Source organism: Fusarium verticillioides, chromosome 7 (assembly GCF_000149555.1).
Source record: "Fusarium verticillioides 7600 chromosome 7, whole genome shotgun sequence".
NCBI lineage: Eukaryota > Fungi > Ascomycota > Sordariomycetes > Hypocreales > Nectriaceae > Fusarium > Fusarium verticillioides.
In genome coordinates, this window is record NC_031681.1 from 221,547 (window position 1) to 242,363 (window position 20,817).

General features: G+C 48.9%; 10 protein-coding genes across 13 annotated transcripts; 7 read left to right on the top strand and 3 right to left on the bottom strand.

Annotated features, from left to right (window-relative positions):
* Positions 1-649: 649 nt before the first annotated feature.
* On the top strand, positions 650-2,387 carry FVEG_06574 (hypothetical protein; the record flags this gene model as incomplete). Its single annotated transcript, XM_018894960.1, has 2 exons — positions 650-868; positions 918-2,387. 2 exons carry the CDS (start codon positions 650-652, stop codon positions 2,385-2,387), a joined length of 1,689 nt encoding a protein of 562 aa, XP_018752131.1.
* A 271-nt stretch (positions 2,388-2,658) lies between these two features.
* Positions 2,659-4,118, bottom strand: FVEG_06575 (acetyltransferase). The gene is made up of 2 exons (XM_018894961.1): positions 3,341-4,118; positions 2,659-3,297 (listed from the first exon to the last, which is right to left on the bottom strand). Exons 1-2 carry the CDS (start codon positions 4,080-4,082, stop codon positions 2,834-2,836), a joined length of 1,206 nt encoding a protein of 401 aa, XP_018752132.1. The 5' UTR covers positions 4,083-4,118; the 3' UTR covers positions 2,659-2,833.
* A 132-nt stretch (positions 4,119-4,250) lies between these two features.
* Positions 4,251-6,902, top strand: FVEG_15894 (adenosylmethionine-8-amino-7-oxononanoate aminotransferase). Of its 4 annotated transcripts, none has more exons than XM_018905122.1 (4): positions 4,251-4,449; positions 4,493-4,628; positions 4,670-5,970; positions 6,029-6,902. In XM_018905122.1, the coding sequence occupies exons 3-4, from the start codon at positions 4,904-4,906 to the stop codon at positions 6,750-6,752; spliced, it is 1,791 nt and encodes a 596-aa protein (XP_018752135.1). In that variant the 5' UTR covers positions 4,251-4,449; positions 4,493-4,628; positions 4,670-4,903; the 3' UTR covers positions 6,753-6,902. The 4 variants fall into 4 exon arrangements, with proteins under 4 accessions (XP_018752135.1, XP_018752133.1, XP_018752134.1 ...); XM_018905120.1 differs by having other exon boundaries at positions 4,251-4,447; positions 4,532-4,628; XM_018905121.1 differs by having other exon boundaries at positions 4,251-4,628.
* A 111-nt stretch (positions 6,903-7,013) lies between these two features.
* On the top strand, positions 7,014-7,439 carry FVEG_06578 (hypothetical protein; the record flags this gene model as incomplete). The annotated part of the gene is made up of 2 exons (XM_018894962.1): positions 7,014-7,163; positions 7,206-7,439. 2 exons carry the CDS (start codon positions 7,014-7,016, stop codon positions 7,437-7,439), a joined length of 384 nt encoding a protein of 127 aa, XP_018752137.1.
* Positions 7,440-7,669: 230 nt separating this feature from the next.
* FVEG_06579 (hypothetical protein) lies at positions 7,670-10,240 on the top strand (the record flags this gene model as incomplete). Its single annotated transcript, XM_018894963.1, has 5 exons — positions 7,670-8,246; positions 8,289-8,996; positions 9,041-9,399; positions 9,444-10,090; positions 10,138-10,240. 5 exons carry the CDS (start codon positions 7,670-7,672, stop codon positions 10,238-10,240), a joined length of 2,394 nt encoding a protein of 797 aa, XP_018752138.1.
* Positions 10,241-10,899: 659 nt separating this feature from the next.
* On the top strand, positions 10,900-13,041 carry FVEG_06580 (hypothetical protein; the record flags this gene model as incomplete). Its single annotated transcript, XM_018894964.1, has 4 exons — positions 10,900-11,170; positions 11,215-11,390; positions 11,434-12,599; positions 12,642-13,041. 4 exons carry the CDS (start codon positions 10,900-10,902, stop codon positions 13,039-13,041), a joined length of 2,013 nt encoding a protein of 670 aa, XP_018752139.1.
* Positions 13,042-13,297: 256 nt separating this feature from the next.
* FVEG_15895 (hypothetical protein) lies at positions 13,298-14,679 on the top strand (the record flags this gene model as incomplete). The annotated part of the gene is made up of 5 exons (XM_018905124.1): positions 13,298-13,838; positions 13,880-13,954; positions 13,997-14,187; positions 14,231-14,303; positions 14,354-14,679. 5 exons carry the CDS (start codon positions 13,298-13,300, stop codon positions 14,677-14,679), a joined length of 1,206 nt encoding a protein of 401 aa, XP_018752140.1.
* Positions 14,680-14,823: 144 nt separating this feature from the next.
* Positions 14,824-16,526, top strand: FVEG_15896 (hypothetical protein). Its single transcript, XM_018905125.1, has one exon. It carries the CDS (start codon positions 14,870-14,872, stop codon positions 16,223-16,225), a length of 1,356 nt encoding a protein of 451 aa, XP_018752141.1. The 5' UTR covers positions 14,824-14,869; the 3' UTR covers positions 16,226-16,526.
* Positions 16,527-16,639: 113 nt separating this feature from the next.
* FVEG_06582 (hypothetical protein) lies at positions 16,640-18,264 on the bottom strand. Its single transcript, XM_018894965.1, has 2 exons — positions 17,652-18,264; positions 16,640-17,608 (listed from the first exon to the last, which is right to left on the bottom strand). Exons 1-2 carry the CDS (start codon positions 18,226-18,228, stop codon positions 16,827-16,829), a joined length of 1,359 nt encoding a protein of 452 aa, XP_018752142.1. The 5' UTR covers positions 18,229-18,264; the 3' UTR covers positions 16,640-16,826.
* Positions 18,265-18,424: 160 nt separating this feature from the next.
* FVEG_06583 (hypothetical protein) lies at positions 18,425-20,087 on the bottom strand. Its single transcript, XM_018894966.1, has 4 exons — positions 19,693-20,087; positions 19,626-19,645; positions 18,998-19,581; positions 18,425-18,953 (listed from the first exon to the last, which is right to left on the bottom strand). The coding sequence occupies exons 1-4, from the start codon at positions 19,898-19,900 to the stop codon at positions 18,572-18,574; spliced, it is 1,194 nt and encodes a 397-aa protein (XP_018752143.1). The 5' UTR covers positions 19,901-20,087; the 3' UTR covers positions 18,425-18,571.
* Positions 20,088-20,817: the final 730 nt, after the last annotated feature.

Here is a 20,817-nt window from a genome sequence, read left to right on the forward strand (position 1 = left end):
TATAAAAATATCTTTAATTAATTTAGTTTATTATAATAACTTAACTTAAATTAATTATACTTTAATTATAATTCTTTATATTATTTAAAAGAAATAGTTATATTTTAATAGTAATCAAATAAACTTAATTAGACTTTGTTTTTAAAAGGTTTTACAATTAGCTCTAGGTTTAAACTTAAATGCCTAAATATATATTCTTTAAATATCCAGCCTTAGCACCAGGCACTAGATAAAACATTACAACAGTTTATTCAAGCGCGTCATTTCTTCCAAGCGAGATCCTGCTCTCCTCTGTTGGTATATACCAAGACGCTAGACAGGATGCTACGTGGGCGTATGGGGTAGCCTCCACCATTAAGCGGCGAGCTCGGGTCGTTCGGCATAGCCAAGAAAGGATCATGGCACCAGGCGCATATAATTGGACAGTCACGATTTTATAATTTCCTGGTTATTGCCATTGTCTGCTGTGATGCGTCGGAGGATGCTGATGCCAAGCATGAGCCCGTCACTGTATCAGGTGCCAAGATGTGCGGAGATTTTGTTCCTGCTGTGGCGATGCAGGATCTGAGATGAATGTGATGAATTTATATATGAGGGACTTCCCCTGAATGTCACTGGGCATTTATTAATGTCTCTTGTAACTTACAACATGAACGCTCTGCGCCAAATGCTCCCCCAGATATGGCCTCAAGGCTACAAACGGGTTGATTCCAGCAGCAGTCTCGGAGATGCTGTTACACCCGAGAAAAACACTCCCGGTCTAAAGCTCTTTGCAAAACGACTCCTCCGTCTCCCCCTCAAGACAATAACAATCCTCATCGCTGCCCTCTTCATTTTCCCAGGCTTACTAGCCCTCACCTCTCTCAAGGTAAGCCGAGAAAAGAAAACCCCCCCAACGCCGATGCTAACGTACCCAGGGCCGCGCATTCTTGGCCGGAGAGATTGCGACCGGCCAAGCCTATGACACGTACCCTCAGGCCGACATTGCCAAGCTTCCTTCAAAGGATCGACGGCTTAGTATAGTCCTCCCTGCCAATAACCCCGACCACGATTTATGCAAAGTCATCACGAGTGCGTTGGCATTGGGATATCCGGCTCCGATTGTTGTGAACTGGGGTAAGACGTATGATAAGTCCAAGGGCTGGAAGGGAGGGTCTCATCTGGCGAAGATTACGGGTACTCTTGAGTATCTCGATAGCGTTTCGAAGCCGGATACTCCGGACGAGAACAGACTCGAGGAGAATGATCTCGTTGTGTTGACGGATTCTTATGACGTTTGGTTCCAACTTCCGCCCGAGATCCTCCTCAAGCGATACCACGAAGCAAACCGTCAAGCCAATCAACGACTGGCGTCACAATGGAACGGTCGCAGAAAACCTCCAATGGAACAAACTATCATCATATCAGCCCAAAAGAAATGCTTCCCTCCTCCGTCATCAGGCTCAGTCCTCCACTGCGACCAACTCCCCGAAAGCCCAGCTCGCAAAGACCTCTACGGACCGAATACCGACAAAGACCCTGAAGTGTTTCACGATGTACGACCGAAATATCTTAATAGCGGGAGCATGATTGGTCCAGTCGGCGATATGAGAAAATACTTTCGTCGCGTACAAGAGCGAATGCAGAGAGGGTTGGTCAATGGCCAAGACTTGTACAGCGATCAAGGAATATTCGGCGAGATCTTTGCGGAACAAGAAATCTGGCGTCGCTGGCTTCGCAAGAATATCGTGTCTCGAAAGGATAAGAGCTTCGATGTTATGCATAGCGATTTCGAGTATCATGTTGGTCTAGACTATACCCAGAATCTGTTCATACCGACTGTCTTTGAGGAGCAAGATGGGGATATCATTGCGCTGAATAACGAGACTGGTGTTGCTGAAAGGTCAGAGTCCCTTGGGATTGAGACGAGGTTAGATGGCGTGCCAGAAGATATCCGATTCTCTACAAACCCACTGAACATGCACGTTCTTCATGATCCAGTAGAATGGGGAGATATGCCCGTATATGCCGATTTCTACTCCACTGCTATTCCCGTCGTCGTCCATCACAATGCTCATAAGCATGAAGCAAAGAAACGCCGCTATCTCTGGTGGGACCGCATCTGGTTCTTCCCGTATCTTCGCCAACTCATCAAGGCTCAATTAGCGATCGTCGAAGCAGAGCCATTACTGGAGATTGCCATCAATGGGGAGCGGTTGGTGTATTGGGAGTCGCGATCGAATATCACTCAGAAGAAGCCAAAAACCTTCATCGTCGATTCCGGGGAGGTCAGTATCGTCGAGCGGGAGTTTGGGTACGTTTGCCGGGGAAAGACGGAAAAGGCGGAGGCGGAGAAGCCATGGTATGATGAAGTATTTCGGGATGGGAAGGGAGACCTAGAGATCTAGAAGTTGCTTTATGTGAAGGACGTAGTCGATGTTTCGGTTATTATTTTGTGTCGAGGTTGAGCTGTTTTGTCTAGACTAGATATCGATGTATTCGTCGATCCGAAGGGTCTATTGAGCGAAGTGACCATGATATGAAGGCATCTTCTCGTAGCACCTCCAGTATAGTGCGTAACCATGATTGGATAGCCACAAGAATGTCAGAAAGATGAGACGGGGGACGTCGACTTTATATAGCACTCTCACGATAAAGTAGCCTTGGACCTAAGATAGTATGGACTGACATAAGGTTCGCCGAAACGCCTCACTAGTCATTCTATTACTCGTCGATGAAGATTCGCGATTCACGAGCCCTGAGCTATTACTAACTCAAGGCTTGCCAAGCGTGTACTAAGAATGAAGACGCCTCAAATTGCTAGTGGCATTCCGGTCTACTTCTACAATCTTGTCTATAGTTTAGCAGACCCCTCGTGGACCTGCACCCACAGCTTAATAGCCTCAACCAATCCCTGCACTTCCGCAACAGTGTTCCCTGCATGCACACAGATCCTCACCCTCTCACTGCCCTTTGGTACCGTCGGCGCCACGATAGGTCGAACCGTGAATCCTCTTTCCTGACAGAATTGAGCTAGACTGCGTGGCTGGGAGGTGAAAACCGGTATAATTGGAGATCTTGGGGCTTCCTCTGCGCGAATTGATTGGCTGAGGGAGCATGCCTCCGCTAGTAACTTGTGTGTATAGCTCACCAGACTCCAGAGATGCTTCAGCCTCTCATCAGCCCTTCCGCTCTGGAGATACTGATAGGAGATACCGATACTTGCGAGACAGGAGAATGGCATTGCGGTCGTGTAGATGAGAGTTCGGGCGTAGTTTATGAGGTACTCTCGTGTCGTAGGGGAGCACAAAACGATAGCTGCATGGTTAGCTTTGTTTCTGCGCGGTTTGAGTTTACTCACCTCCAAAAGAACTCATTGCTTTGCCAAAAGTGTGCAATCGTGCGAATATTTCCTTCTCCAAACCCAATTCGCAGACCAGACCTCGTCCTTGGTGACCAAAAATGCCTGTTGAATGTGCCTCGTCGACGATGATGTAGCCGTTCGTCGGGAGTCTCCTTTTGACGCATTCGAGAATCTCTTTGAGAGGAGCAACATCGCCATCCATGCTGTAAACACCCTCAACAAGGATAAAAACCGACTTCTCGCTCCCAATTCCACTCAAAACATCATCGAGACCGCCCTCCCCATACACACGATTATGCTTAAACGACACCCTCCGTCCCGCGCGACTCAACCTCATTCCATCATGAGCACTCGCATGAATAAGCTCATCATACACCACAACATCCCCCGGCTGCGGCAAGCAGCTCACAAGACCAACATTGGCATCAAACCCCGAATTGAACAACAATCCAGCATCTGCATTGTGAAATGCCGCAATGTCCCTCTCCAGATTCTCGGCGAGGGTTGAATTGCCGTCCAACAGCCGTGAACCTCCAGACCCTAGCAACGGAGGCGGCGCTGCATGATTCTCAACAAGGGACTGATACGCGATTCGAATTTCCGGTACCGAAGACAGTGAGAGGTATGCATTTGAAGAAAAATCGACGTTGTCAGCTGAAAACGTCGTCAATCGTCGTAATTGCGACCGTTTCTCACGATCTAATAATCGCGCTCTCAACTTCTCCTCCAATTTCGACATTGTCACAAAGTTAAAAACTCACTCACAGGTCACTTCACTCGGTAAAGCATGTGGAATTTGTTGGGTTTAGTACATGTTGAGCCCCCCGCCCCGCCCGGAGCTCTTTGCCGTGCCGATCTAGACCCTGTTATAAACCGCGGCATTCCACCTCAACCCTTTCGTCCATCTCACCCATCGCAAAAAATGGCGCCCGTGCCTGCTCTTCTCTGGCGATCGCTGCGAGCGCATCAGGTCTACGGTGCGAATACTGATGTGGGCAAGACGATTTTCAGCACGATTTTGTGTAATGCTGCGAGTAAGCGGGGTGACAAGACATGGTTTCTTAAGCCGGTTTCTACAGGGGCTGCGGATGAGGCCGATGGATGGTGTAAGTTTTTGGGATGTTGAAGGGATTAAGCTAATTTGAGTAGAAGTTGGGTGATTTTGGGAGACATTGTCTAACGAGGTAGTCATATTCAACGATATGCTCCGTCTACGAACCATGAGACGCTGTTCCAATACGATATTCCTTGCAGTCCTCATATAGCTGCGAAGGCATCTGGCAAGGTATGGAGTCAATTGATTGATGAACGAAGCTTACAGAGTAGCCAATTCCATCTGATCAAGATGTTCTCACAAAGATCTACGACACCACATCGCGATACGCGTCTCAAGGACCAGGATGGCTGTTTCTAGAGACTGCTGGAGGCGTTCATTCACCTGGTCCATCTGGTACGACGCAGGCTGATCTATACGCTCCATTGCGTGCGCCAGTCATTCTCGTCGGCGACTCAAAGCTCGGTGGTATCTCACAGACCATTTCTGCTTACGAGTCCTTGCGAATGCGCGGCCATGACATTGAGTCAATTCTTCTCTTCCAAGACATGAAGTACGAAAACTATCAATACCTTCGAGACTACTTTGGAAAGCTGGGCGGCATCTCGGTCGACACAGTCCCTGAACCACCTGCTCGACTCGACAATGAACAAGAAGACATTGAGCAGATGAAAGAGTACTACGCCTCCCGCAACGTCGACCACGTCCTCGAAGTTCTCGACAAACGAGGAAAAGACCGAATCTCTCGCCTCGAATCAATGACCTCTAAAGCAAGCAAATCAATCTGGTACCCCTTCACCCAACAAAAGCTCGTCACCGCCGATACAATCTCCGCCATCGACTCAGCCCACGGCGACTATTTCCAAGTCCTCAACCCCTCCCCCTCCACTCCCAATCTTCTCCAACCTGCCTTTGACGGCTCAGCATCATGGTGGTCCCAAGGTCTCGGCCACGCCAACTCGCGCCTCACCCTCGCAGCAGCCTACGCAGCCGGTCGGTACGGCCACGTAATGTTTGCCGAGGCAATCCACGAGCCTGCATTAGCGCTGGCGGAGATGCTCCTCAAGGGCGCAGACAATCCGCGATTTTCACGTGTTTTCTACTCTGATAATGGGAGTACCGGGTGTGAAGTCGCTGTCAAGATGGCGCTGCGGGCGGCGAGGCTGCGGTATGGATGGGGACCGAATGAAAATGTTCATATTCTGGGACTCAAGGGGAGTTACCATGGGGATACTATTGGTGCGATGGATTGTGCTGAGCCGTGTGTTTACAATGAAAAGATTGAGTGGTATGAGGGTAAGGGGTATTGGTTTGACTATCCTACCATTCAGTGCGTCAGAGGGAAGTGGGTTGTTCAGGTTCCCGATGGTCTGAGGGATGAACTGGGACAGGATTCGGATCTCAGATCGATCTCGGAGGTTTTTGATCTTGAATCTCGGCTCAATACCGAGCACTACCGAAAGTATGAGCGGTATATTGAGGGCGTTCTGTCAAAACTCCAAGCTTCTGGACGCAAGTTTGGCGCTCTCATGATGGAGCCGATAATTCTCGGCGCAGGAGGCATGATCTTTGTGTGAGTCTTTTCCCTCTTCTTATCCAGTCCTCTTGTTATTGAGTGCTGATAAATTCAGTGACCCCCTCTTCCAAAGAGCCCTAGTGGACGTCGTCCGTCGATCCCCTCACCTCGTTGGCAAAGGCTCTAGCCCCAAGGATCCACTCTCGTGGTCTGGACTCCCCGTAATTTTCGACGAAGTTTTTACCGGGCTATACCGCCTTGGTCGGTTCACAGCGGCGTCATTTCTCGGCACCGACGCCGACATCTCAGTCAACGCTAAACTACTTACGGGCGGGCTTGTACCGCTCTGCACGACCATGGCATCAGAGAGTATTTTCGATGCGTTTGTTAGTGATGACAAGAGCGATGCTTTACTGCATGGACATTCTTACACAGCGCATGCTGTTGGGTGTCAAGTTGCTGTTGAGTCGGTGCGGGAGATGCAGGATATGGAGAAGAGGGGAGAATGGGAATGGGCGGAGAAGGATTGGGAGGAGGATACGCAGGCCTGGTCTGTTTGGTCGAGAGAGTTTGTTAACAGTGTCTCGCATAATCAGCAGGTTCTGGGTGTTTGGGCTCTTGGAAGTGTTTTGGCGATTAGTTTGAGGGATGAGGATGGTGTTGGGTACAAGAGTTTGGCCGCCAAGAAACTTCAGACTCATTTGAGAGAGGGAACTGGGGCTTGGAATGCTCACAGTCGAGTTTTGGGCAATGTTTTCTATGTCATGGCGAGTCAGAAGACGAGTCGACAGAGTCTTCAAGAGCTGCAGGGGCTGTTATTGGGGGCTTTGAGTAAATAGTCACGCCATAAAATGAATTCTCCTGCTCAAATAGCTTCAGTCTTGACAGCATCAGCGTCTGCTATCTCGATAACCGTTATGTACATTTGCTTCTTTACCCGAGTCATGGCACCTCCCGCCAACCAATTCATGACGTTATGCAATTTCTGGGGTGTTCGACACGCCCCTGCAGGGTTGACGTGTCGGAGGGGTCCACGTCAATCGTCACGAAATCTCAGTTTTACCCCAAACACATCAAAGATTCACCAAAAACCCATCAAAATGAGTTCAAAACAGTTGTACGAAAAGACGCGCGAGCAGTCAATCTCTGACTTTGAAGCGCAAACCAAAGACCTTCAGAAAGAGCATCCTGATATCGACTTTAAAGCAGCCGTCATCGAACCAACCATGAATCTCATGTTTGACATCAAGGTATGTTTATCGATGATGTCTAGGGCGTACTGACATTTCCAGGAAAACCTCACCGAAGACGAGCGCAAGAAACACGAGGAATACATCACCCGAATGCTTCAGAATACCGGCAATCTGTCCAAGGCAGAGAAATACCTTTGGCAGGCCAGAGACTACCTTAGGCCCTACCCTGACGTCCTCAAACAATTTGACGACATCTACATCAACCAGAGACCAATCCACGTCATGTTGACTCAACTCCACGAAACATTCCACCAAGCAAATAGACATTCATAGACATATCCAAAATCCATTAGCCTAGTCTGCCTGTCTGCCTACTACTAGCCAGTTCCCCGCTCACATGACGCCCCATCAATAGGGCGTGATGACAAGGTTTCCCTTTTCTCAGCCAATCATAAATCACCAGACAATGCCGCCACTTGATAACCTTTACTGAAGGGATCAGACCTCTCTTCTTCACCTTTACAGTGACGTGCATGCATTGACCCCTACACTCACTGCTCACCATGAATTTCAACAGCCCCAATCTCTTCACAGACGTCGACCTATTGGACGGCTTCATCAGCGATGATTTAACCCCCTACATGTCCGACTCTGCCCCTCCACCAGACCTATCAAGCACAATCCCCAATCCTGCTCCAACCCATCCCGCGCCGCAAATTCCCTTCACGCCCCTGTCCCTGCATGGCTACACGCAACCAGCGCCGCCTGCAAAGGTCGGCGGGAGATTCACGAGGGAGTCGGTGCGGATACTGAAGAATTGGCTTGCGACGCATCAGAACCATCCGTATCCGCGCGAGCCTGAGCGGCGGATGCTGCAGGAGGAGACGGGGCTTACAAAGACGCAGATATCTAATTGGTTGGCTAATGCGAGACGAAGGGGAAAGATCCCGTCGAGTGCTTCTTCGCCGAGACATGGGGATACGCCTGCGATGGATATTCCGCCTAGACCTGGGACGCCGGCTGTGAGGAATACGTCTGATATGGATCCGCTGCAGCGATGGGTTGATTCGCCGCCTGAGGATGAACCTGCTGCTGTTACTGCGATTGCGAGAGCTGTAGCATCTGTGCGACCGCAATCAGGTGAGTTTGGTGTAGCGTGAGTGAGTGAAGCTAACAGAGTAGGTTCATCGAGTCCATATACGAGACTATCGCGAACGCCTTCAGTAAGAAGTGTCGGGACATCACGATCCAGCTCAATCAGCTCAGTCAATTCTCACACGAGTCGCTCATCACTCGGCCTCAATGAGCTATTCAGTCGGGGAAGTTCTCGTCGCAGAAGACGTGCATACAAAGAAGAACGACGATCTCTCGCAGCTCCCCGAAAAGCATTTCAATGCACATTCTGCACCGAGACTTTCCGAGCAAAACACGATTGGTCACGACACGAGAATTCGTTGCATCTGCCTTTGGAACGATGGGTCTGCAGTCCAGAAGGACCCCGAGGTCAAAAAGCCGATAGTCCCGAGATTCGCTGTGTTTTCTGCGGTCACGTCGATCCTGATGATGCACACATCGAAACGCACAATTATTCAGCGTGCAAGAACCGACCTGTACAGGAACGCACGTTTAATCGGAAAGATCATCTCAATCAGCATCTGAAACTCGTCCATAATGCTAAATTCGCCGAGTGGCCTATGCGACAGTGGAAAGCTCCTCCGCCAGCAATTCACTCACGATGTGGCTTCTGCAATCTTGTGATGGAAACGTGGATCGATCGTGTGCATCATCTAGCGGATCATTTCAAGACCGGCAAGACTATGGCTGACTGGAAGGGCGATTGGGGATTTGAGCCTCATATTCTCGAGCTTGTCGAGAACTCGATTCCTCCTTGTGAGTTCATCGTCAATGTATTAGTGGAAGTACTGACTTTGCAGATTTTATCGAAACTGAACGAAATAGTCCGTTTCCATTCGAAGGCAGCCGTGCACTCGTTGAAACACCCCGAACAGCTTATGAGTTGCTTAAGCTGGAGCTTGCGTATTTCATGCAGAATCATTTTTACAAACATGCGCGAATGCCAACAGGCGACGAAATGCAGCTCGAAGCGTGTCGAATTCTCTTTGCTTCAGAACCGCTGTCTCACGTTGATCTAGTCTGCCCATCGTGGCTTCGAGATCTGGTGTTTTCGAACGTTGCAATCTCACAACAGGCTCAATTCGGACCGATGCGATCAAACGCCGAGAGCCGACTTTCTTCGCTGGAAATTAGTGAAAGAATAATATTTTTGAAGGATGTCCGTTTGAGACGCAGTTGCAAGAGTTTGTACAAGCAAAACAGCTCTTGGGATTGAGTATCAGGGATGATGAGTTGCGAGAAGAATGCTGTAGGATCGTTGGCCGATTGGAGGAAGTTTCAGCGACACCATCCGATTTCATCGCGAATTGGCTCATCAAAATCATTCATTTACCCGGCGATTGGCTTCTCCCTTTCCGACAACGTACAGGAATCGAGTTAATCGGATTATCCGAGGGAATGAACTTGAACGCGATGATCCAAGACTACACGCGCCTTGAACAGGAACTCGGGGCTTATCTCGACCTGCAACGCGTAATCGGCATTGAACCACCCGACGACGACCTCCGCCGACAAGCGCGCGTTATAGTCCATGGTTCAGATTCAAATCTCAATCACACAGCAGCAGACGACGATTATTGGCTGGCCGCATTTCGGCAGCGACATTCCACGGCGACGGAAAATCCTGAAGCTTGGAACACGCCACTCCGACCAGATCCTCATCTCCTCGCCGCTCGAGGACTCGTTCTAAAAACAAGTACAGCTTTCTTAAATGACCATAATTACTGGCGATGGTTTACGCAGGAATTGAGACGATGGGTGTCTGCGATAATGTCACCCCATAACCCAGCGAGTCGCGTTCCGTCGGATGAAGAGATCCAACACTACGCGCGATGGATTAGCTACAACGAGTACGTCACCCATTCACCCTGACCTCTTTCGATCTCTAACAATTTAGCGACGACCCATTCAATCAAACCATTGCAGAGAACAAAGATTGGCTCGAGGCGTTTAAACGAGACGTCGGTATCACAGAGGCGCTTAACAATGGCCAGATATAACGATCAACAAGAATGTCACGCTTATTAAACTCTAACGAGAACTCTAATGGGAAAATAATAACTCTAACTTTGCAAGTTTAAAGAATTTAACCTTTTACTTTTATCTGCCGCCAAGTGAAACTCCCGACGTTTGCAATTCATCCGAAACTCGGGTCAGACTTTGCCGAGGCTTTTGACGTGGATAAGCTTTGACATTCGGCCAATTGTAAATGTCCGTAGAATAGGAGGATCTGCAATGACTCTTAGAGTAAAATAGGCAATTCAAGTAGATGTGATGATGCACTCTTGCTGACTATCAAGAGTGTTGGAATAAGCTTACAGACTCAGCTCGCATCAGTCTTCTTATACAGGCAATTCAACGTTTAGCCCCAGCATCAGCCACCGGCTTATAGGGCTGATCTCAACAAGCACGCATGCTAAATAGCCGAAACGGGATAATATCAACTGGTTTCAAGGCACGGCTTGTGAGGGTAGGTCCACGCTACACGTAACCCAAGATCGTCAGCTTGCCCGACAGTTTGGGGGCTAACGATTCCATACCCGCGATTGGCCAGAGGCAACATGGGAAGCCTGTAAGCCAAGATGTGCAGTCTTGGCGAGCCCGTTTATATAACGAGTTTCCCGCTCGCTGGTGAGATTAATGGGCAGCAGTTATTACAATGTCGTTTTCTACCCTGGTGGTGGGTATTTTCTACCTTGCTGGTGTTTCTGCCGCTTCTGTTTCGAGGCAGATACAGCTTGGTGACCTTGAGTACTTTGTTCCTCCGACTGCAGCGTGGACGTTGGATTCGTGGGATGCTGATGTGGATGCTGAGGAGTTTACGCCGTTGACGGTGGTGAATTTGAACGGGACGGCAAATGCTGAGCGTGTTGCCGCTGCGCTGGGGGAGTATGAGAAGGATGATGTTTGGACCAAGGAGTTTACTCAGGGTATGTTGTACGACCCACCTACTTGACGTATCTGACGATCGCAGCTTTGTACATCAAGTCCGATAAAGAGGTTGCCTTCAACTCCTCAAAGTACAACGTTTCAGCAGTATACACCGGCCAACAGTCCGTGCCTGCTGGCCCATACTTTGTGCATCGCTACACGGGCAATGTTTTCCAAGCATACCGTCTCTATGTCGACACCAACCAAGCCTTTATCCAAGTAAGCTCCCCGCTTATGCACTAAACATCGCTGACAGTAGTAGTCCACGTACCAAGACCCCTCCGGAACCCACCATCCCCTTCGCGCCGGCGCCCTCTCCGCCGGAGGTCTCACGATCGCCGTCCCATCGCGTCTGTACTATACCCCCACGAAAGATAAACCTCTCGCTGGTCTTCGCCTTGGTGTCAAAGATCTTTACGACCTCAAAGGAGTCAAGACAAGTGGAGGCAACAGAGCTCTGTATGAAATGAGCAAGATCAAGACCGAGACTGCTCTATGCGTACAGAAGCTCATCAATGCCGGTGCTGTAGTCGTTGGAAAGAACAAAATGTCCGAGTTTGCGTTTGCTGGCGGATACGTCACCGAGCACATCGATTACCTTCTCCCCTTCAACCCTCGAGGTGATGGGTACAATTCGCCTGGTGATAGCTCCGGTGGGTCAGCTGCTGCTGTCGCTTCGTATGACTGGCTTGATGCTAGCATGGGAAGTGATACAGGCGGTAGTATCCGTGGCCCTGCACTTCAGAATGCTGTTCACGGCAATCGCCCTACCCAAGACGCTGTCAATCTCACTGGGGCTCTTTCTCTTTCATCAGCCATGGACACCTCGGGCATCATTGCCAGAGACCCTGCCATTCTATCCAAGTTCACCCGATCTCTTTACGCTGGCACGATTAGAGAGTATTCTGGGTTGCCGTCTGAAGTCCTCTTAGACAGCGGGAGTGAACGGTTTCTCCTCAACCTAGAAAGAGACTCCCCTAAAGCAGCGACTGCAGTAGGGGAGTTTTTGAACAGCCTCACCAATCTCCTCTCTACCGATGGGAGTGTCTTCTCGATTGACTCAGCCTGGACAAACTCTACACCAAAGGCGTTCAGCGACGTGGACCTCTCCAACATGGTGGGCAGTGTCTATCTGAACTTGACTACCTATGAACAGTGGAACGAATTTGGTAAAGGCTACGTTGAAGAGTACAAGAGCCTTCACGATGGTGCATTCCCTCATATGGTGCCTGAGATTCGCGAAGGGTGGATGAACGCCAATAAGACAATGACACAGTCGACGCATGAGGATGACTTGGCTTCCAAGAAAGGTATCGAAGACTGGGTCGCAAGTGAGTTCTTGACTGCTGATAACAAGAGCTGCTCGAATGCTGTCTACGTCTATATCTCGGCCAGCTATCCTTCATACAAGCCTGATGTTTCCCAAGAGTATGTCACCCCTTTCGATTCATATCACCGCTAACAAATCAGTGGCTCAAATCCGTATATCCGACAGCTTCTCCAAGCCAGTTCTGAACAACAGTCTCTCATCACCCAGCTCAACACCACTGTTAACTGTAACTCCACCCTTGGGTCTGAAGAAGCCTGCGAGGAATCCCTGGAAGCAGAAAAAGCAAAGTCCAACAACTCAGGCAGTCAGACCGTGTACGCCGGAAGACTCGCCTCTGTGGCAGGACTTCCAGACTACGCAGTCTCACTCGGCATGTTTGACCTCGGCTCATTCTCTAACTCAACCCTCCAGAAAGAGCTTGTTCCCGTAGGAGTTAACATAATGGCGGCAAAAGGCTGTGACTTTGTAATTCTCGACATCATCGAGGCACTCCACAAAGAGGGTGTTATCAAGACAGCCAAGACAGGTAAAACATCATAAGTAGTAATAAGATAGTCAATAATTATTGTCCCTAACAGATCCCCGCAATTTGGGACCAGAGGACGACATCATCCGGGCGGGGAAGCTGAGTCGTGGTGAATTACTGTAATTGGTTTAGTTTATTAACATTGCATCACGTTTGATACGCTGATGGTGAGTCGGGTAAGTAATCCGCAATTGGAAAGTTTCTGGGCACTGTATCATCGCTACGACTATTTAACTTCAACGTTGTTCTGGCCTGTTTCATCAATCAATCATGTCTTTACTACCTGAATCAATGGGTCTCCGTCAAGAAATAGTGCCCGTAGCTTTTGCGGCAGTGGTGTTATGTATGTTCGCTGTGTATGAATGGATGCGCAAGGTTAAACCTGTTGGTACGTTTTCTGCTCTATCGGGGAACCTATCTAACAAGACAGCCAAAACGGATCTTGAATGGAAGACTCCTCCACCCAAGCCTCTGCTCGACTTTGACCTTGACGCAAAGAAGCCTGAGCTTTACCGACCCTGCCGCCATGGACCCAACCACGTCACCATGGGCATTCGAAAGATGGACTGGAACAATTGGATTGAGATGGACTCCAACTTTCTCTGGTATCACGATCTCAAGGTCTCTGAGCTCGAGAAGGATATTGATGCGCATGTTCGATATGTTGACAACACTGTTACTCGAGACGCCTGTTTCGAGGTTCTAGATGAACTGACTGCATACTTGACTGTTCGGTATCCCAAGATCTTTCAGCTCAGCAACGGCATTCTTCGCAATACTTTGACCAAGGAAGAGTTCAATTACCCAGCCAGTGTGTATCACCCTCAGAGTCAAGACCCAGCTGACCATCAGATAATCCCAAGGAAGCGATGGCCACAGCTGCCAAACTGGTCCAGGACGATCTCATCATCATGGTTGAAGAAGACGGCAAGTTGCATCATTCCTTCTTTTACTCGGCTGACATTTTAGACGGCCAATACCACCTTGACGCTGGAGCTGTCTGCCTACCTGGCTTTTGGCGATTGAGCGAAAAGTTCAGAATGTCTCTAGACACTCTACACATTGAAGCCAAGGTTCCTCATTACCAGTCAAAGCTGCAAAAGTCTATGAACCGCTTCTTCAAGACGATGCAGCCAGATAAAGCAGTGATCCGTAACAATGTGAGTATATTCCCAGTTTCCCAGTACGTTGCTGACCATTTAGTTCTTCATCCAACTCGATGACGGTCTTCACTGGTCTCACCGAATGGGCGATCAAGACAGTAATGAAGTAGCCTGTAAGCATATCACGGCCTCCACTCAAAACACCCTAACACTTCTTACTTAGCCTGGGAAACGGCAAATGACAAGGGTCTCACCATAAACGACCTCTACTTCCGTTCCGAGAGACAATCCCTCCGACGACTTCCTCGATCTAAAGCCCTCCTCTTCACGGTACGCACATACTTTGAGCCAATCACTACGATCGCACAAGAACCCCATGTCCCAGGGCGCCTGGCTGAAGCAATTGAGAATTGGGATGAGGCAGCTTCAAAGTACAAGGGCAAACATCACTGGGCGGATATTCTGTTGCCGTATTTGCACGAACAAGACGAGTTGCAGAAGGAATCAGGGGTTTTGGAGAAAGTTCCAGAGGGAAGCTTCCCGTATTAGAAAGAATAGGCAGAAACATAAATGATCTGATTACTCGTTATTTCTCACTCACCCTGGCCAATGGGGATCTACGGACTAATATTATTCCTGCGAACATGTCAGCCTGCTTACGCGGTGGCATCTGAGGCGGTAAGACCTCACCAACTCCAACTCCATTGCAATCCAGAGATACAAGCCGAGATAAGTCGCGATGTCGCTCACTGAGTTCCATTACTTCTTAGCACTTCCCCTGGAGCTCCGCCAAGAAATCTACAGCTTAGCTACGCCCCCCCGCTTCGTCGAAGTCCGACGATCTACTAAGCAAGATTACGATGAATTCGCGGAGCATATACGCGCAACACCAAACGCCATTCGACTAGACGAGTCTCTCACGCACTTCTCCTTCAATTGGCGATCTCAGATCCCGTCTAGGACCAAGCAGCGAACACTTGAACGCTATGGCTTTTCGAGCACCAAGTCCCCGTATCAGCCTTGGAACGTCTCCAAGCTTGCACCTCAAATCAGTCTTGACTGGCTAAGCGAGAATCCTGCTTATGCTTGGGAGCTTTGTAGAGAGGGCCACATGTTTAGCAACGCTCCAATTCCTGCACTCTTGCATACATGCCGTGAATCTCGAGACCACTTGATCAAGAGAGGCTATCAGCTTGCCTTTCGCACACGGTCTCACGGTCCTCGGACATGGTTCAATTTTGAGACGGATGTCCTATTCATCTCTCAGGGGGACGATTGGGGTACTAAGCATCGAATGCTCAGTGGCTGTGCGTGGGATATCGGTCAATTCCATCCCATCGACATGGAAAAAGTCAAAAGAATTGCCTTGGACAACTCTACAGGCTCCCTTTATCTCTCACACCCCAGTTTTTCCGAGCGCAATTATAAGTTCTCCGATCTTTCATCTGTATTACGACTCTTCGGGCATCTCAAGGAGCTGCTTTTGGTGGAATGGACAGACCTCTACATGGACGAAATCCGCCCGTGGAATACCTCAAACGCCAAGGGGCAGAAACGACACAGCTACGACACACAATATCTTTGGAGCTACCAACCAGTGAGCGAAGTTGATGCATCTCTGCAAATGTTTCCGCCGAAGGACTATTCGAATACCTTAGTAGTAACATGCATCGGACCATACGGAGAACTTCTCAAGCATCACAAAACGCTACAAAGAAATGGGTACTTTGATATAGTTCAGAACTGTCTACAAGATAAGCTTGTTAAAAGCCGAAACTCTGTGGTTTCAAGACACAAGCCGGATGTGGACTTATGGTGGGAGATACCAAAAGTCACCGCCGTGCATGTCATGTCAAATTGGGGACATGAACATCTTGGCCGGGCTCGGGAGGGGGCCTTGAGTCGGGCGTACGAGCTTCGACAGAAGTGGCTGGCGGAGGGGAAACGACGCTATAACCCTCTGACGCATGGACAATTATATGACTTTGAGGCGGATGAAGAGGCATTTAACCTCGTTTTAGAGTCAGAGGATCCATTTGAGGCGCAACGGACATGGTGGATTCGGCAAGGGATAATCGCTTTCATTGATGAGTGAGAAATTGAGAAGTGTTCGGTAAAAGATGATGCATTCGCTAGGATGACGTCTGTTCACAACCAAAGTCAAGCGAGGTCAGCAAAGAATGGCAGAATCAAGGCTATTTACTCTTCGCATGTCCTGATGTACAAAGCTCTCTTACTTTCGTAATCTTCCTGGCATTTCACCCTAATTCAGTGATGCGGTGAGGTGAAGGAGTGACGGCTAGCAGAGTATCCAGTGGACTTTTTGTAAGCAGTGTAGTAGATTATCTGCAGTGACAAGGATACCTTTTTCCTATCTAGGTTTAGTCAGGTATGCATCAAAGAAGGAGGCATTTCGATTTACAGCTTAAGGAGCTCAGACTCTATAAGTATTAACTGCTTCTGTAAATAGATTAGAAGTACTTAGCCTTAATATAGTATGCTTCTGGCAGGCCCAACAGCCAGTATTTGTTCTTTTCAGGTTTATTGTTATTCACAGGCAGAAGTGCGGGGAGTAAACATAGCAATACAGTATTTGCAAGAGTAACAGGTATCCTTCCTTATAACCTGAAATTGTCAACTAATACACATACCTAATACCACTATTTCAGCTGATAAACTATAATACCCCTTTGCTACTACGGCCGAGGGAAGTCTGCGAGTTTCAGACCTGTGATCTCCTTCTCAGCTGCTACTAGCAAGGGTTCAATAAGATCCTTTAGGCGGCAATTATGCCTAACGATAGTTCCAGGTTGCTCTGGGTTCTCTGTCGTGGAGGAAGTGGTCCCAGCATTAGAAGCAGATAAACCTTTGGTTCCAGATTGAGAAGATACTTGAGGGCTTTTGACAGTCTGAGACACAGTAGGTGTACCAAAGAGACCACCCGGAGAGGGAGAGGGCCGACCAAAGTTGAACGACTGCTGAGTATTGGTGTTCTGAGGAGTACTGCTACTTCCAAAAAGACCACTGGAAGGCCGAGCGAGCCCACCGGCGGTGGTAGTCTGCTGAGAAGCCGATGCAGAATGAGTATTGGTCCCAGCTGTTGCAGGCTTTGGTTGACCCTGAACAAGCCCAGATGGATATCCAATAAGACCTCCGGACACAAGGTTCGCAGATGTAGGATCAAGATTCCACCTGCCAGCATAGTTGAGGAGAGGTGCTTGACTTTGTGGTCCGAAATACGCTGGCGACTGCACATTGGCCAGCGATGCGAGTACAGCGTCGAGGGATAACTTGGGGAATGGCGATGACGGGCGGGGGTATAGCCCCGACTTCTTCATTCCTTGCAGTAGACTTCCCAGCAGTGTGGCTCGGCATGCTTCATTGCATCCTACCTTGTCTGCAAGGATCTTGGTCTGAAGGTTTTCCAGCCCATCGACAAGACCCTGCAGAATTTCGATTCTTGTGCTTTCGATTTTATCTGACACGTCAGTTGAGTCATTAATCCGGACTAGCTGACATACCGGAAACATCTGCTCGGATTGGCAGATCATAAGTCGATACGACATCGATGTTGTGCCTTATAGCCATTTTTGTGTAGGTTTGGAAGAGGGATGCGTGCTCAAAGACAAAGGATGCGAGAATCACTTGAGCCAATGGCTTGTCCCTCAACTGTCCAGGCTGAGGCCATTCAACAGTCCATCCAAAGAGCCAGTTTGTACTGAAAAACGCCACAGCCTCATGGCACTCTAGATCGTCGAAGATCGTCGCAATGTCGCTTAACAGATCCAGCTTGACACTGCGGGGAACACCGCGTGTTTTGCCATGGATGATCTTCAACACGAGCTCGAATGCTTCGGAGTCAAAGATGCCTTCGAACTTCCAGTGATAAAGGCCGTCTGACTCGACTGAGGCCTCTTTAAATTGACTTGAGAAGAGCTTTGCTGCCCGACGACAGGCAAGGGTTAGATGCTTCTTGGAACAAAGATAGTGCCTCTCCGTAGCGGTTTCTGGAGTCTCAGTTTGGGTAGAGGCAGGCTTTACTGGAAGAATTATGAGAGTATCACCCTCAGGGTCGATCTCAATGCGCGTGTTGGCCATGTTTGTTGATGATTGTACTGTGATTGTACAGTACTGTGAAGATTGGCTGAAATGCGTTTCAGCTGCTGATCCCCCACTTCAGGTCGTCAATCTAAGGTCGACCCGCCAACAGATAAAGACATGTATCCACTTTACATAAGCCAAATCAGCCAGGGGTCTGACAGCGATAAGATTGAGGATTAGAAGAGCCAAGGCACGAGGGTAAAGAACACCAATCGACAAATCTGGGCAATATACTCGTTGCCCTCACTGTCGTCCAAGATCTTGCTTCTGCCTGGAAAGCTAGGGATCCTTATGACCGGGGGTTCATTTCAATTACTATTACTTTTTCGTCCATCGTAAACTACATATTCTCATACTGAACAGTCGTAGTACGCGTCTGCAGTATCCCGTCCTCACTATCATTATCCCCAGTTGGGTTGTTCTCCAAAGATTCATCCGATCTGCCACTGTAGATGTTGACATCTGTCTTACCCATCCCTTCAGGCCGCAAGCTCACTCTGTTGAAGTGAGTATCATGCTCCAGCTCTACGAGCGTATCGAACTTTCGGCGTGGTCCATTTGAACCACCAAAGGTATGGAGACCAAAGTTGGCGCTTCCACTTTGCTCTTCACTACCTTTTCGTGTGCTCTTGTCGCCGAGAACTCGAGGGGCGACGTTTTTGAGAAAGACACGAAGGGTAGGGAGGGAACCGCACATGATGAGCAGATTGGCTTCGATGATGCTGTCGTTGTCAGATGGGTCATGCAAAGAGAGTTGGGGACTTACACCCAGAGACATCCTTCTGCCAATGACCAACTCTGGTCGGGATTCGACAAGCTTGGCAGAAGAAGAACCAGCCGGACAATGGATGTAATGAGAGTAATGGAACCGATAGCGAATAGTCCGACAAGACCAAGCTTTTGTCGCGCAGACATCTGTAGACCGACAACTGTTGGAATAGGCAATACCAGTAGCATCACATCAGTAATGCAACCAAAGGCAGCCTGGGTGATGTAGATGGGAGGACGATTGATGCAAGTAGCCCCAACCGACATCCTAACATCCCATCCCGCAGCGATAGGTTTGCATGCGAAAAGAACACTGAACCAGATACCGACGAGACTAGCACTGCAGATGAAGCCGGTGAAGTAGACCGAGTATTGATACCATAGAGATGGCGAGAGGCGGTAGTAAAAGAAGCAGAGCGTAAGCTTGGAGAGGATTGTCGTCGGGATGTAAGTCAGTGTCGTGCACATGACGAGTAGGTTGGCTTGAGTGTTGCTGTCGATTGGCATCTCCCATGCATGGACGCCAAGTAGTTTGCGACTGTATGCATTGAGAAGACATGATTGAGCCGCGATAGAAAGGACCTAATTAGTTAGTGAGTGTCATAGAAGCAGGCCGGTTCTCGTACCCAAGCGAAAAGGATTAAATCTACAATCAATTAGTGAATTTCCAAGCAAAGAACATCAGACACTTACAGTCGTCGATCAAGAACTTGCGTAGAATCACCGCATTCGTATACATCCGCTGCCCCAAAAATGCCGTCGCTATCGCAAATTCCAGCCCAAAGATCCAATACGCATTCCTTACCATCGACGCATCAGTCAATGGGTTCTCAAAGTCAACTCTGTACCCCGATGGAGGTGCCACCGCAACCTCGACACCGTTGACGACAGGAAACGACATGGTAACAGTTGATCGAGAGTTTAATTCCCGCGTAGTGCAAACTCAGAACGACATGACGGGATGAAATGGAAATAATGAGACGCAAAATCATTAGGTGTCAACTTGGGCATCAAGTCGTGCAAATCTTTCAAGTCACATCGTCTACTGATATACAGCTGAACGTGATTTGATGATCACTACGCAAAGGGGTACATTCCCTACAGATTTCCATGTGAGAGAAAAGAGACGACAGAGAATTGACTGGGGTTGAACCTTAATTATTGGGGAAACGTCAGGCGAGATTAGAGGGAAGAAATAAAACGTCAAACTTGACGGGCCGTCCGGGTAGAGAGAATTAGTTATGCCGGCCTTCCATAACAAGCCTAGATTGGGGGGGAAAAGACAGGTTTTGGCTGGTCTGTTCTCACGGTAATTCCGCGCTGTAACAGGCTATGAACAAGGGCCATGACTCGAGGTCAAGAGATCGTCATAAATCCCCGCCTTTTACGGTTGACTACGAATCGTCAGCCCCAACTGCCGATGTAACGCTCGGATAATATCCCCTGAGGGTTGCAGAATGCATGTGCCGCTGATTGAGGGAACAATGGTTCGCCGGAGAACCTTAGTCTCGAGCTCACCGAGACTTTGGGTCGTATTATTTAGAGTCTCGTTAACCCATTCACTGTCAGCGCAGACTCTGAGCTAGCTTCTAGGGTGAGAAGCATGACAACCGACGAGCTTAAGCTTGATTTAGCACTAACATCTCGTCAATCTAGAGCCATGGGAATTGAACGGTTGAGTCGTTTCGCGGTCCATGACTGTTGAGTATCACAATTGGCGATCGGATAACCTGTACCAACAGACTCCGTCTCGTACATGTCTATTCATACTGTCTGTAGGTGCCTTGCCGTCTTGACCTTGCAGCTCGTCTGCTCACC

What these genes read in the sequence shown, in the direction of transcription:
- FVEG_06575 (XM_018894961.1), bottom strand. Translation starts at nt 4,082, where the DNA reads ATGTCGAAATTGGAGGAGAAGTTGAGAGCGCGATTATTAGATCGTGAG. An exon ending in AGCAATGAGTTCTTTTGGAG is followed by an intron (nt 3,298 to 3,340) that starts GTGAGTAAACTC and finishes CTAACCATGCAG; the next exon opens with CTATCGTTTTGTGCTCCCCT.
- FVEG_15894 (XM_018905120.1), top strand. Translation starts at nt 4,266, where the DNA reads ATGGCGCCCGTGCCTGCTCTTCTCTGGCGATCGCTGCGAGCGCATCAG. An exon ending in CTGCGAAGGCATCTGGCAAG is followed by an intron (nt 4,629 to 4,669) that starts GTATGGAGTCAA and finishes CTTACAGAGTAG; the next exon opens with CCAATTCCATCTGATCAAGA. An exon ending in GCAGGAGGCATGATCTTTGT is followed by an intron (nt 5,971 to 6,028) that starts GTGAGTCTTTTC and finishes TGATAAATTCAG; the next exon opens with TGACCCCCTCTTCCAAAGAG.
- FVEG_15896 (XM_018905125.1), top strand. Translation starts at nt 14,870, where the DNA reads ATGTCGCTCACTGAGTTCCATTACTTCTTAGCACTTCCCCTGGAGCTC.
- FVEG_06582 (XM_018894965.1), bottom strand. Translation starts at nt 18,228, where the DNA reads ATGGCCAACACGCGCATTGAGATCGACCCTGAGGGTGATACTCTCATA. An exon ending in AATCCGAGCAGATGTTTCCG is followed by an intron (nt 17,609 to 17,651) that starts GTATGTCAGCTA and finishes CTGACGTGTCAG; the next exon opens with ATAAAATCGAAAGCACAAGA.
- FVEG_06583 (XM_018894966.1), bottom strand. Translation starts at nt 19,900, where the DNA reads ATGTCGTTTCCTGTCGTCAACGGTGTCGAGGTTGCGGTGGCACCTCCA. An exon ending in CAAGTTCTTGATCGACGACT is followed by an intron (nt 19,646 to 19,692) that starts GTAAGTGTCTGA and finishes AATTGATTGTAG; the next exon opens with ATTTAATCCTTTTCGCTTGG. An exon ending in ATTTAATCCTTTTCGCTTGG is followed by an intron (nt 19,582 to 19,625) that starts GTACGAGAACCG and finishes CTAACTAATTAG; the next exon opens with GTCCTTTCTATCGCGGCTCA.